This window comes from Acanthaster planci, linkage group LG05, assembly GCF_054643075.1.
Source record: "Acanthaster planci isolate LZ-2023a linkage group LG05, COTS_SCS, whole genome shotgun sequence".
In the NCBI taxonomy this organism is placed as follows: domain Eukaryota; kingdom Metazoa; phylum Echinodermata; class Asteroidea; order Valvatida; family Acanthasteridae; genus Acanthaster; species Acanthaster planci.
In genome coordinates this window covers 3,194,959-3,206,953 of record NC_141781.1, presented here as the reverse complement: position 1 = coordinate 3,206,953, position 11,995 = coordinate 3,194,959, and the positions used below count along the sequence as shown (strand labels likewise).

Sequence of the window (11,995 nt, the reverse complement as noted above, 5' to 3'; positions counted from 1 at the left end):
GATAGTCGACAATACTGTTACCCCCGAAGAGAGTTAGAGTGGGACCAAAATACCGGTGTCATCTATCAGACATACATGCTGTCGTTGTAAAGGATCGTATAGCTGACATATACAGACACTTAATAAGTTAGTTTTTAACATCGTATATTGGGCCTCGAGTGCTGTTATCTTGGGGGTGGAAGAGTCTCGTCAACGCATCGGTACGCGGCAGATCTCAAAAGACCTACGATCTGGTTATTCAGGACAGGCTGCAAGCAAGTGCTGTCTTATGATAGTGGCTGCTGGCTTCAAATGCCAAAAATTACTGGTGGCTCAACTCTTTACACAAGCGATGAATGAATCTACTGGCAAGATAATCGATAGAATATTGACTGCTCTAACAAGTAAATTGGGAAAAGTAAAAATTAAAGTAAAAGAAACGACGAAAAATACCCCCCTTTCGAATTAACGGTGACTGATTAGGGCCTAAACGCTGTGTTTTTCGTCAATTCGAGTGAAGACTTTTCTTACGTGTCGTTTCAGGGTTAGAGATGCTTCTAACCGCGAAGCGGTTTGTATGATGCTGTCAGTGTTGGATAACTTGTTTGTTTCTTAATGTCTATCATTAACGAGTGGTCAAGCTTACCATTAACAAAGTTGCCGGTATCCTCATGACTTTCCAACATTTACCTAAACCCGTCATAGCATCCACACTGGAATAATTCACTCCATTTTTGCAGGGACGATATTACCGTGCAGTCGACAGCTGTTTATGACAGCCCGGTTTCAAGTACAGGGATTAACTTTTTTTTTCTTTTTTTTTGCAATTACAATTCCTAATATAAACTGCTTATCTGCTGCGTAAACATTTTAATCTGTTTATAGACCGCGAAAGTTATTGCAGCCCTTAAAATAAAAAAGGATTGAAAGGGATAACACGTGCATTATTCCCAAATGTATACAGTGTACATGACACACTAAGGCCTGGCTGTGATTGCGCAGGCTGTGGGCTGTCTATTCAGTGCTTTGTATTTTCAACTGAGCCGGCATTTAGACAAGTAATATAACACCGTTACTTCAGCGCAGTAAATATGGATTCTTTGTGTAGCCTCACCTTTTATGCAGAGTCGGGTGTTTTCATACGACAGAAAACACGCGCGAAATTATCCCACTCGTTTCACACGAGAAATTCCATCTTGTGTTTGTCGGATGAATGTGTATTTAAAGCTGCATGCAAAAGCAGGTTAAATGTGTGCTTGCAAAAGCCGTCCCTTGCAATATAGTGTCAAGTGAAAGCTAGTTTTACTTCATTCATGGCAAACTCAAATACTGTGAAACTACATATATGAAAGTTCATACAAACGTGGGTCCACTTTGTTAAAGGGATTCGTCCAAACGAGTGAACAGTGGACGGCAAGGCAAGTATACGCGGGGAGGACGCGGGAGGGGTCTTTGAGGCGGGGGGGGGCAGGTGCCAGGGGTACCTGGGGGAATCATTACAATGCTTTATCTGGGGAGAGGCTGTGTGGACAGAAGATGCACCATGGGGCTCGATGAGATGCACCTAATATGGAATTCTGGGGAAGAGTTCCACACAGAAGGATATGTAGAACAGGGGTCACTTGGGTCTCAATAATGTTCTCGTCCCCATATCCCATTGCCTACCCATACGGTCAAGAGCTTGTACCATTCTGTTGGATGGTTGATACCTGCCTCGGTGAGAATATATTTTACTACAGACCAAAATGGAGGGAATGACAGAAATGGGTCAATTCTGTCTTGGTATATTATATGCACATTTGTATAGCTACCTGTGCCATTGTGTAAATGAGGCATTTGGAAATAGTCAACTATGGGCTTTGCAATGATGCATTGCAAAACAATTGTACTGTGATGATAAAAAAATGTAAAACGCTCCAGTTTGTCTACATGGTTATTTGGTCACTGAGATCGGTTGGATCTCTGCACACAAACTTTGAACTTATGGGGAGCTGAAAGGTCGAAAGCTGACATCAACTTCATAGGACTGAACATATTCGGCTTTTAAATGTTTGAATATCAGGAAGAGTTTGGACTTTATGACCGGTAAGTCTGGTTACTCTTATACAATTTTCATGTTGTATTTAAATTTTTTGAGTGTTCAACAAAGAACTTAAAAAAAACTATTTTAATTTTGTGAATTCAATCAAATTTAATTTTAAATGTCTTAATTCAATTTTGTTTACTCCCAATACTTGTGAATAACAGAAATTTATACTTGACTGCCACAGCAGAAAAAATTGCATAATTTTAATATGGACACTGCATAAATCAAAGACATATTAAGAACATTACTTATCTTATTTATTCATGATACTCCTGAGTGGGGAGAGAATTACATCACACCAATCAACAGGCAATCAATAATTCCTGTGATGAATGGTCTTAATACAAGTTAGAAAAGTGTATTTTTGGCCGCCCTAAAAATGACTTCTTTGGACGTCACCTACCCCCCAAAAGAGACACTGTAGTCCAGTGAAGCCTCTGGCTTCTTGGCAAGTGTTTAAGGAACACTTGGAGTACAAAGAGTTCACTATAAAGTTGGACTTTCCTTGAATTCAACCTATTTGGAGTTGAGTAGTAATTTCTCTTTCTGCCAATTATGGACCAGATTTTTTCAGATAAGTCAGAATGATTCTACTGTGTTCAACAGAGGAATTGAAAATTATTACAAAAGCAAAAGAAAAGTCTGTACCAAACTTGCCCCATATTTTTCACACAGTTGCCAATTTCACGGTGCAGTGAAGCTCAAATGTTTGCTCAGCACTGAAACAATGCTTAGCAGAAACAGGTCACCAGCCAAAAATGTCCTAAGATGTGTACCGCCTACGACTGGCTCACTGCAAATTCTTGCACAGCAGAGGAATCCAGTCACCTAAGTCTTCAGGAAGCCATTTTCAATATTGTTCCTCATGTGTATTACACATTGTTCACTGTTGAATGGGATGGCACCAGACTATTCCAGGAGTGGCATGCATTTCTCCCTTTCAAATTTTCCATCCAAAATCTGGCTTAAAACATATTTTATCACCAATTTGAAATTACTCACCAGAGTACACAGGTACTTCTCTCTCATAAAATTTCATTTCCTTTCTTTTATTGATGCTGTCAGGTTTCAAAAGTGAAGAATTCCCCTTGCTTTCAATTTCAATATGGCCGACTCCTGAATAAAGCCCATTCACTGATCAATACTTTCTGCTTTAGGCCGTGTTCAAAACAGGCTTCCAGTGCTATGACTACATCCAATAGTCACCTATTGTCAGTGAACACGAGGGGCAAAACAGGGACATGTATAAATCCTATGCATTCTGCAATTGTGACAGTGCTTTTCATGTTGACCACGTGTGTCCTCGTTTACCTCTGAGTGACGTAAAATATAAACATGATATATTACACAAATTCTCGGGACAATATATCAAAGCTGTGAACTTGAAAAGGAAGAGGGCAAAATCAAAAATCAAACAAGGAGTAAATTGAGGTTTTCCCACAAGTGAAAACCCAAGTAAACCTCAGCAACCCTCGAGGTAAACCTCAAGCCTACCTCCTGTTTAATTTGCATCCTCCTCTTTTGAAAGCCACCAATCTAGTCATTCAAACTACACTATGAGCTTCGGGGGGGGGGTCAGATGTCTTTGGGTAGAGTCTCCTGTCGTGTCCTGATTTCGGCCTCCTGCTGCTCAATGTTCCTCTGGAGGTCCTTCTCTGCTGACCTGATCTCGGTTGGTACACCATCTTGGGAGGATTCAAGGAGCCTCTCTACTGGGTGAGGTGAGAGGACCCGGGGCTGGTTGCTCAGGTTGCCGTAGATGGCCATGGCCTGGTGGTGGAGATGGGAACCAGACAAGATTTAAAAACAACATCCCTCAACTTCAACCGTGTGGCCCTAAAAAATTACAAAATTGCACACACTGTTACAGCAACAGTACTGTAAACCGGGTTAACTTTGCCAGAAGCCACACCCCTTGGCTGTAGTCGTCATATTGTTGCAACATGCTCTATGAATGATATAAGATTCTCTCAAATGATCATAAAATACATCTGGAGACTTGGCCTGAAGGCTTTTCATGTATAAAACTTTATATAAGTTTTTTTGATGTTTTTTCATTCAATTCCAGGAACCAGCCAAAGTTACCCCAAACCAGAGGGGTAAGTTGGCAGCTCTTAACGACTTGCCGCCGGAGACTCCAGTTTCGGGCACATATTCTTTATATGCATAGCCAGGGTCTCCAAAATCGGACAAAGGGAACTGGGCCTTGTAACAAAAGACCATACTCAGAACAAAAGACCAGGCTGCTGGGAATTGGCAACATTTTTTTCACTCTCAATAGTGGAGATAATCCAGCATTTTTTTGAAACAGTATACTACGGTTTGGGACATTCAATGCGAGCGGGGACAAAAGCGCTCCACCACTGCAGCAATGTGCCACACAGTACCACTGCACGCTAATCTGGCCCCTATTGAAAAGACGTCAGCAGCGCACTGTGCCAGTTTCGTGAACAAAAGAAAATTACGTAACACCACACAATCTGGGCTCTTTTTACAAGGCGGCAGGCCTGGCTGCAGTACTCCAGCGTCAATAGATGTTGTCTGCCAGATTAGAGTAGAAACCAGACAGTGCTTTGTGTGGATGTAAATGTTGAGTAAATGAAGATATGAATTTTTAAAGAATTTTGAAAACAGAAAAAATGAAAAATATCCCGTCCCAGCAGAATCAACATTCATAAATGCCTCCAGTGCACGATTAAAAAAAGTGAAAGGATGTTTGCCACTACTATGTTAGACTTAAGGCTTCATATGACAAATATGTCCCATCAACAATGAAAAATAATTTCTGTTTCTGGAAAAGCAGAAACGATCATGATTCTAACCTACCAAAGTGACCCCCAGTTGACGGTACTCTCTGGCGTCAGGAAATGACATTTACAACGCAAAAGTTGAAAACAATCAATTGCATTAAAAAAATGGGCTTTGTTGGAATCTAATCAGGGACAGAGGCTACCTCCATCGAGAAGACAGATAATACTAGGTCATCCTTGTATTGGAACGTTTAGATGTGTGCGGTGACACTGAATTGGTGACAAGCCATTCCAGCTGGGCCTTCACTTGGAGCAGTAAGGTCTTAAGCTCTTTCCATACCTGTCCAACCATGCTACTGATGTCGCCGGTGTTAGATGGCAGAAGTATTGTATTGCCCGTCTTGGCCAAGTTACTGAATGCTGCCACGTACTGCTCAGCTACATTCAACGACGCTGCATTGTTGCCGTCCTGTGCAGAGATGTAAAATTGTAAACAAGATGAAAAAAAGAACATTAAAACAATCAGTGCAAAGGAATTTTAATTGTGAAGGCCACTGTTAGAGACAGAGTACATGGTCTAAATGGGAAAAAGACTGTTGCATTCTTACAATTTTATTTTTATCTAAAATTGTTTAATTTTGACGATGCCCTTGAAGAAAAATTTACAGCTTTCCTCAGATGGGACGAAGTATGGTCTCAGTCCCTTGACTGAGGAACTTGTCTGGGTCAACTGGCTGATTTAAATCTAAGACATAGCAGTGAGTGCTGCGATCAATGACCGCGGACACAATTCCACTTTGAGAAGATGCTCATTTTAGTGAATCTTCATAGAGAGATGCCCCTCATTGATGGGATGATGGAATCTTACAAATTCATGTGTGTTTCTCGCAATTGGAAATTAACTGAAGCAGACCAATTGCATTAAGGCCATATCAAATACTGATAAAGATGCAAAGTGTTACCGATCCCAAACTGTGCAGCACGATTCAAAGTATTTAATGTTATGTCTGCCATAGTGGTGTAACTGCACAGTGTTGCAGATTACAGTCAAAACAACAGTTTACCATAGCTATGCTGCACGTATACCTTATCTATAGAGGACAGAACACAAACGTAACAGAGGATGTTTCCCTGTCCTCAGAGGTCAGTCTGTTGTCCTCGGCGGTGAGTACATTGATTAGTTTATGGGCAAGTGTTATATTGTCAGGACACAATGCCTCTTCTGTGGTGGTATAGACCTTGATCATGATGCTGCCATGTTTGTCTTGTTTCCTGTAGACTCACTGGCATTGGTAATACAATTTCACATATAGAAGGGAACAGACTCATTTTTCCTTCTAGCCTCAGGCCGTGTCCGAAACTGGCTTCCAGAGCTACGGCTAGGTCTATTGTCTATGCATCTCCACGCATTTCCAATGGAGTGAAGACCTAGACCTAGCTCTAGACAAGAGATTCGGACGCAGCCTCAGTTATTAATACGTTGCTTTGAATTGTAGAAAGGCAAGATGGCTGCCCCATGATGGAAGTCTACAGTGAAGCACGACTGCCTGAACGTACGCATATGTTCTGGGGCCAGTGTGTAATACTTCCTTTTCGTGACTTGAATACCTTTTGGCCGATGGCCTCTGCCACAACCCTGAGGGCATCGGCCCGAGCATTGGCCTTGGCGATGATGGCCTGGGCCTCACCGGAGGCCTTGTTGATCTGCTCTGCCTTGACGGCCTCTGATTCCAGAATCTTGGCTCGTTTTTTACCCTCCGCCACATTGATTTCGGACTCTCGAACACCTGCACCAATCCAAAAATGGAGTCCATTATTTACACGATTCCTACCTGGTCCCTTAACCTCAGATGGGCATTGGCAGTTTTGAAACCTGACGTTATGTTGTGCATATTACAGTTTATTGAATCTCAGCTGTTTTTCACTGAACAAACATGACCCAGATGAGAAATTAGCAAAGCTGTGGAACCAAAAAAAGTACATCTAAAGTTGTTGAATGGCAACAAATCTGTATCAACAGAACAGGGTTTTGATCAGGATCATCCCAAGTCCATCACAAGTCAACTCGTAAAACTCAAAAAATCACAGTAACGACAGAACACCTTTGACTAGCTTACAACTTATAAGCTGGAAGAGTTGTGATGAACTTATATTGATCAAGGAACATCTACAAGGGTGTTCAGTTGGGAAGAGAGGAGTTTTAACTTCTTCTTGGAAGTTACATGTACATCAACCCAAATCTAGCGCCTGTTTATTCAAATTTTTCTTGATTCAAAACTGCAGAGCCTAGCTACAGCACATTTGTCTTAATGACTAAATGTTGCTTACTTCTTGAGATTCCCTAATGAAAACAGTCAAAGTGAACACTCAAACCAGTTAAGCTGAATCTGGACCCCACTAGGTTGGGTATACAAGGAGAGAGGGCACAGACCTTCAGACTGTAAGACCACAGCTCTCTTTTTCCTCTCTGCTTCCACCTGCATCTGCATGGCCTCCTGGACCTTCTTGGGCAGCTCGATGTCCTTGATCTCGTACCGTAAGCACTTGATGCCCCACGGCTGTACTGCTGCATTGTTGATGGCCTCTGCAAGTCCAGGAAGAACGATAAGAGAACACTCTCTTGACATCTGTTTGATGCTGATGCTTTGCTTTTAGGGCAAATGCCAACACTACAAGAATGATGCGAGGGTGAAAGGACCAACGTCATCTTGTGACTGCTGGATCGCACTTCTCCATAAACGTCCTAGCCAGCATCAGGGTACACAGTTCGCTGGTGCAGCTGAGTACCGTGTTGCAGTGCCCGGTCTCAACATATGAAGAGTTTCATCGCAAAACGCGATATCAACCATTTTTTTAAAATATGAGTTAAGATGACTGATACATTGTTCATAAAATTATCTGGTAATTGGCACCTTGTCTGTTGGATTCCGATTTGTACTGTCGGAGATTTCCTCACTATTTCCTTTTTTTTAGCAAACAATAATCATGCATTATCTCCATTTTAACAAAATGGATAGATAACGTTTTGCGATGACTCTTCATACGTTAGTTGTCTTTTTGTCTTCAAGAATAACTTGATACAAAACAGTGGGTCTTAAGATCAATAGGTTGTCACCTTATCCGCACTGAATCAAACAAGATTCTGCATAATTCTAAGTGTCCTTATGCGGTTAAGGTTAGCCTACGTGTATGTCTTCAGGTGTACGTTTAGTATGATTGCCAGAATGACTAAGCCATGCAACTGAATGGGGAAAAGCATGCATCAACCTGCCAACTGCATAATATGTCAGCCAGAGTCGTTGGCCAATAGGACAGTCCTAGCTAAGTAAAGCAGAGCACTCTTATTCAACCAGTGTGTGGTCTCTGCACCAAGTGGCTGAGAATTCATTGATGGGATCCAGTATCAACAATAAGACGCAAACCCTTTTTCAAGCTCAAAGTCAAAAATGAGGTTCAAACATTTATTGTGGAAGCCTAACGGAAATCGTCCAAAATCTCAGCCTCATATTGGACAAAACGGAAGCTTACCCAGGAGAAATTGAGCTACACCGACTTTCAAGATCTCAACTCAGAGACCAAATCTGTAAACTTCAAGCCTAATGCCTAAGAAAGACAAAGCCATGATTGGGAAAATCCCCTCACTAGGTGCTGCTATTTTTCTTTGAAAGGGAAAGGTATCATTGCTATTCTATGCCTACTGACATACTGTGGTAACTAAAACTCACCCACTATACTGACATTGAGTGACTCTCTTTCTTTAAAGACAGAGTCCAGTGTGATCTTTCCTATCTCTGATCTCATTGTGGTCTGGGCCAGTTGGGTGACGGCATACTCGGGATCCTCGACACCGTAACTTGCCTGCCAAATCAACAGCATGGAACACTTAGAACTGTCTCTGAATCACAACCAGTGAGTCCAGAGTTGTACTCCAGTCACGGGACAATTAAAAGCCATACGTAACCATGGTAACAGAGGAGGAGGGACTACAGAGGAATGCCTAGCAACAGTTGGTTGAGACTAGAAACCAGACTTGCATGTTGCTAGCGACTGACTAGTAGCAACCTGTTGTGACTTGTGAGATTTCTCCTCATCACAATACGATACTCTTAGACAGGGTTGTCTGATCAACAAATTAAGAGCAGTGAACTTATGATAGCCCACAGCCCAAATCCTATTGCTTGTACTGCCTAAATATCGGCCAAACGTAGACGGTCTACTGCCATGATGAAGTGCAGTCCAGTAAATTTATGCTCACTATAGGTTTCATGCAATTAGCCAATGGCACATTCTTTGCATTTCCACTTTGAGAAAATCAGGCAATTGATCACTACATTAACAGCATACCAGAGTGAGTGCAGCAAAGTACAAAATCAGGACAAAAATTGGCAAGGAAGCTAAGAATTACCTTGTATGGATCCACTACTCTCAAGTAAAGCACGCCATCTATACGTAAGGTCACATTATCTGCAACCAAGAAATCCAAGAAATTTGACAACCAACATGCACTTACCAGCTCCGTGAGGGTAACATTTCAGAAATAATGTGTATTCTGAACTTGGAAGTCAAGAAGTTCAGCAGATGTTTACAGGGAACACTAGCTGTCATGGACGTACAGAACACGCAGTTGACTTGGCTAACAAGAGAACACTCAAATAGCGCCTAGATTCAAAACCTTGGATATACATGGACGATAATTGAGAAGAGATTACAACTTACATGTAATGGAATCTTGACAGCTAATTGGAATTGAGTGTGCCGAGTGTTAGGACAATTACCCGGGTCTGCTCATAACAGAAAGCATTCACACAACACAGTCACAGTTGCCTGTGACACCTGTTAATTTATCTATGAAACTTCAACTACAAAGTGTGTCTCATGATTGGTCAAGAGTGTGTCACATGGTATTTCCTGTTTTTTCTATTTCAACATGCAACCCCCCCCAACCAACTATACCATGACAACCTTATTCTGGGGAATATCACATACGTGATAAATACCGACTGCTTTTTCTCAAGGCCCTGGGAAACTACCCTCACTCAGTGATTACCTCAGCTTCGCCGTAGTTTTACCATCAAAGCAATCAATATTTGTATATAAGCATCCGCACTCTTGGAATGATGACCACTACAGAGCTAAAACTCTACCAGTTGATTTTTCCATGAAACAGGACAAGCTTTGGTGTGTCTCTTACCATTTGTAATAGCACTCTGCTCGGGAATATCGATGGCAATTTCCTTCAAGCTCTGGACATATTTTATCTTGTCCAACACCGGTATCAGGAAATTCAAACCCTGGCCAAGAGACAGAAACAAAATACAAAAACGACTTTTACACGAATTCTTCTCAATGCTGTTTGTCAAATGACAGTCATGTGTACCTCCCGTTCTCTCCCTTTTTAAAAAATGACTCCACCCCTACCCTTTTTGAGTATGCAATATCAATTTAACCCTAACCTTCCCCAACCACACAGACTTAAACAGTAGTAAAGTGTTTTTATTCTGTGGGGATAGGTCTGGTAGGCCCATAACAGCTGGCTCTTGCATTGGGTTTGGCATACCTCAGAAAAACTAAGTCCAACAGCCTCTGTGCACAAAGTCCCATATGGGTGTTTAACTTGGTGTGAATGGGGAAGGTTAGGACCAGCAACCCTTGGGGGGTTAGGGTTAAGGTGATTTCAGTGGAGAACCACTTGTCTTTCTTGTCCATGTGGTTTGATTTAATGCATCCATCCATAAAATTAACCTCTACAATCAACAATCTGCCAAGCCAAGCTGTGAATCACCAATTGGCCTCGGCATGTGTTGATAAAGCAGTCCGGATTTTGTTTTTCTTCACTGTTTTTATCATTGTCATTACTGTCCTATGTGTGTCATTTATCATTTTTGGACAAAAAAATCGGAGAAAATTCCACCATGTGGTTCATTGGGCATTTTTCAGTTTCTGTTACCAAATGTTGCAGACAACAATAAGGCCTACCGGACTGAGAACTTTGTAGAATCTGCCCATTCTCTCGATGACCCATGCTTCCTGCTGTGGTACAAACAAAATGACGGTGTTGAGTTGACGACCTGACGCATGCCGGGCCTGGACTTGGGAAGCCGCCATGCACTGTCGGCGAATAAGGCCCTGTAATAAAATGCAATAGGTACATATACATGTATGTCAGGTACTCTGGAAAGTCATCCATATACATTGTAATACAACTAACTTGACAATTTCTAGGGCCCACAATAGAACTCTGGCATCTACAACCCTACGAATTACAATTCTGTTGTCCGCCGCTCTCCCACAAAGCACGGTAGATGAGGAATCCCAGTAGGAGTACAATGCATTGAGAATTGTCATTTAGAAATGATAAATTACAGTGTAAGGTGGAGAATAAACTGGACATGACACATACAGGAGCTCATCTGCAACTCATTTAGGCTCATAGCTTATAATACACGTAAAATGCTGAATAAGCATGTTACGCCCCAACTATAGCATCAGTCCAAACTATAGTTGGGCCCGTCCCTACTATAGTTGGGCCCGTCCCAACTAGAGTGTTGCAGTTGGGCCGGCCCAACTGCAGCAGAGAGGTCCTGTGTGCCAAAGTCATATTGTTAACAAATGTCACGTCATTGGTCATGGGGCTAGATGAACAGATGAAGTGCCACATTTTAGATGAACTGTGTCAAGTGTGAGACACATTGACCTGGATAATGTCGAGACATTTGCCACAGACATTGGTCAACAATGGTTGGGACGTAACAGTGATGTACTTGTAACCATTTACACCAACATTTCTTCAAACAAAGTTTGTTATTTAAGTGGGGAGTCAGCGTCAACTGCACAACATAGCCACACACATAAGCCGCATGAATGAATGCAAGTACATAGCCAAATTAGTGAGGCACGGACAGTACTGTCAGTTCCAACGTCAGATTGGCCATGCATTCAGGGCCTGATGTTGAAGTTCAGAACTGGACTCAAATGGAAATTTTCACGGCCTACCTGAGCAATTCGAACATTCCTCATTACTGACAACATTTTGCGTGATTTCCTTTACCGCTTTACCCAGTCTGTTTTCAAATCAGTTCAGTAAGAACAGGAGAAAATAATTAGTAACGCGTATAACTCTGCAGCAGGCTGGCATTATATGCATGACACATGTCTACGCATGTACATAGCGCCCTCTTTA

General features: G+C 41.9%; 1 protein-coding gene across 1 annotated transcript; it reads right to left on the bottom strand.

Annotated features, from left to right (window-relative positions):
• Positions 1–3,098: 3,098 nt before the first annotated feature.
• stoml2 (stomatin like 2) lies at positions 3,099–11,974 on the bottom strand. Its single transcript, XM_022241764.2, has 9 exons — positions 11,809–11,974; positions 10,792–10,941; positions 10,007–10,106; positions 9,221–9,279; positions 8,541–8,673; positions 7,247–7,399; positions 6,424–6,602; positions 5,156–5,284; positions 3,099–3,835 (listed from the first exon to the last, which is right to left on the bottom strand). Exons 1-9 carry the CDS (start codon positions 11,842–11,844, stop codon positions 3,641–3,643), a joined length of 1,134 nt encoding a protein of 377 aa, XP_022097456.2. The 5' UTR covers positions 11,845–11,974; the 3' UTR covers positions 3,099–3,640.
• Positions 11,975–11,995: the final 21 nt, after the last annotated feature.

Bases quoted from the DNA above. Each gene is read 5' to 3' on its own strand.
- stoml2 (XM_022241764.2), bottom strand. From the start codon at position 11,844: ATGTTGTCAGTAATGAGGAATGTTCGAATTGCTCAG. The intron at 9,280-10,006 runs GTAAGAGACACA...TCTTGGTTGCAG, and splicing joins GCAGAGTGCTATTACAAATG to ATAATGTGACCTTACGTATA. The intron at 8,674-9,220 runs GTAATTCTTAGC...TTGATTTGGCAG, and splicing joins GAGTAGTGGATCCATACAAG to GCAAGTTACGGTGTCGAGGA.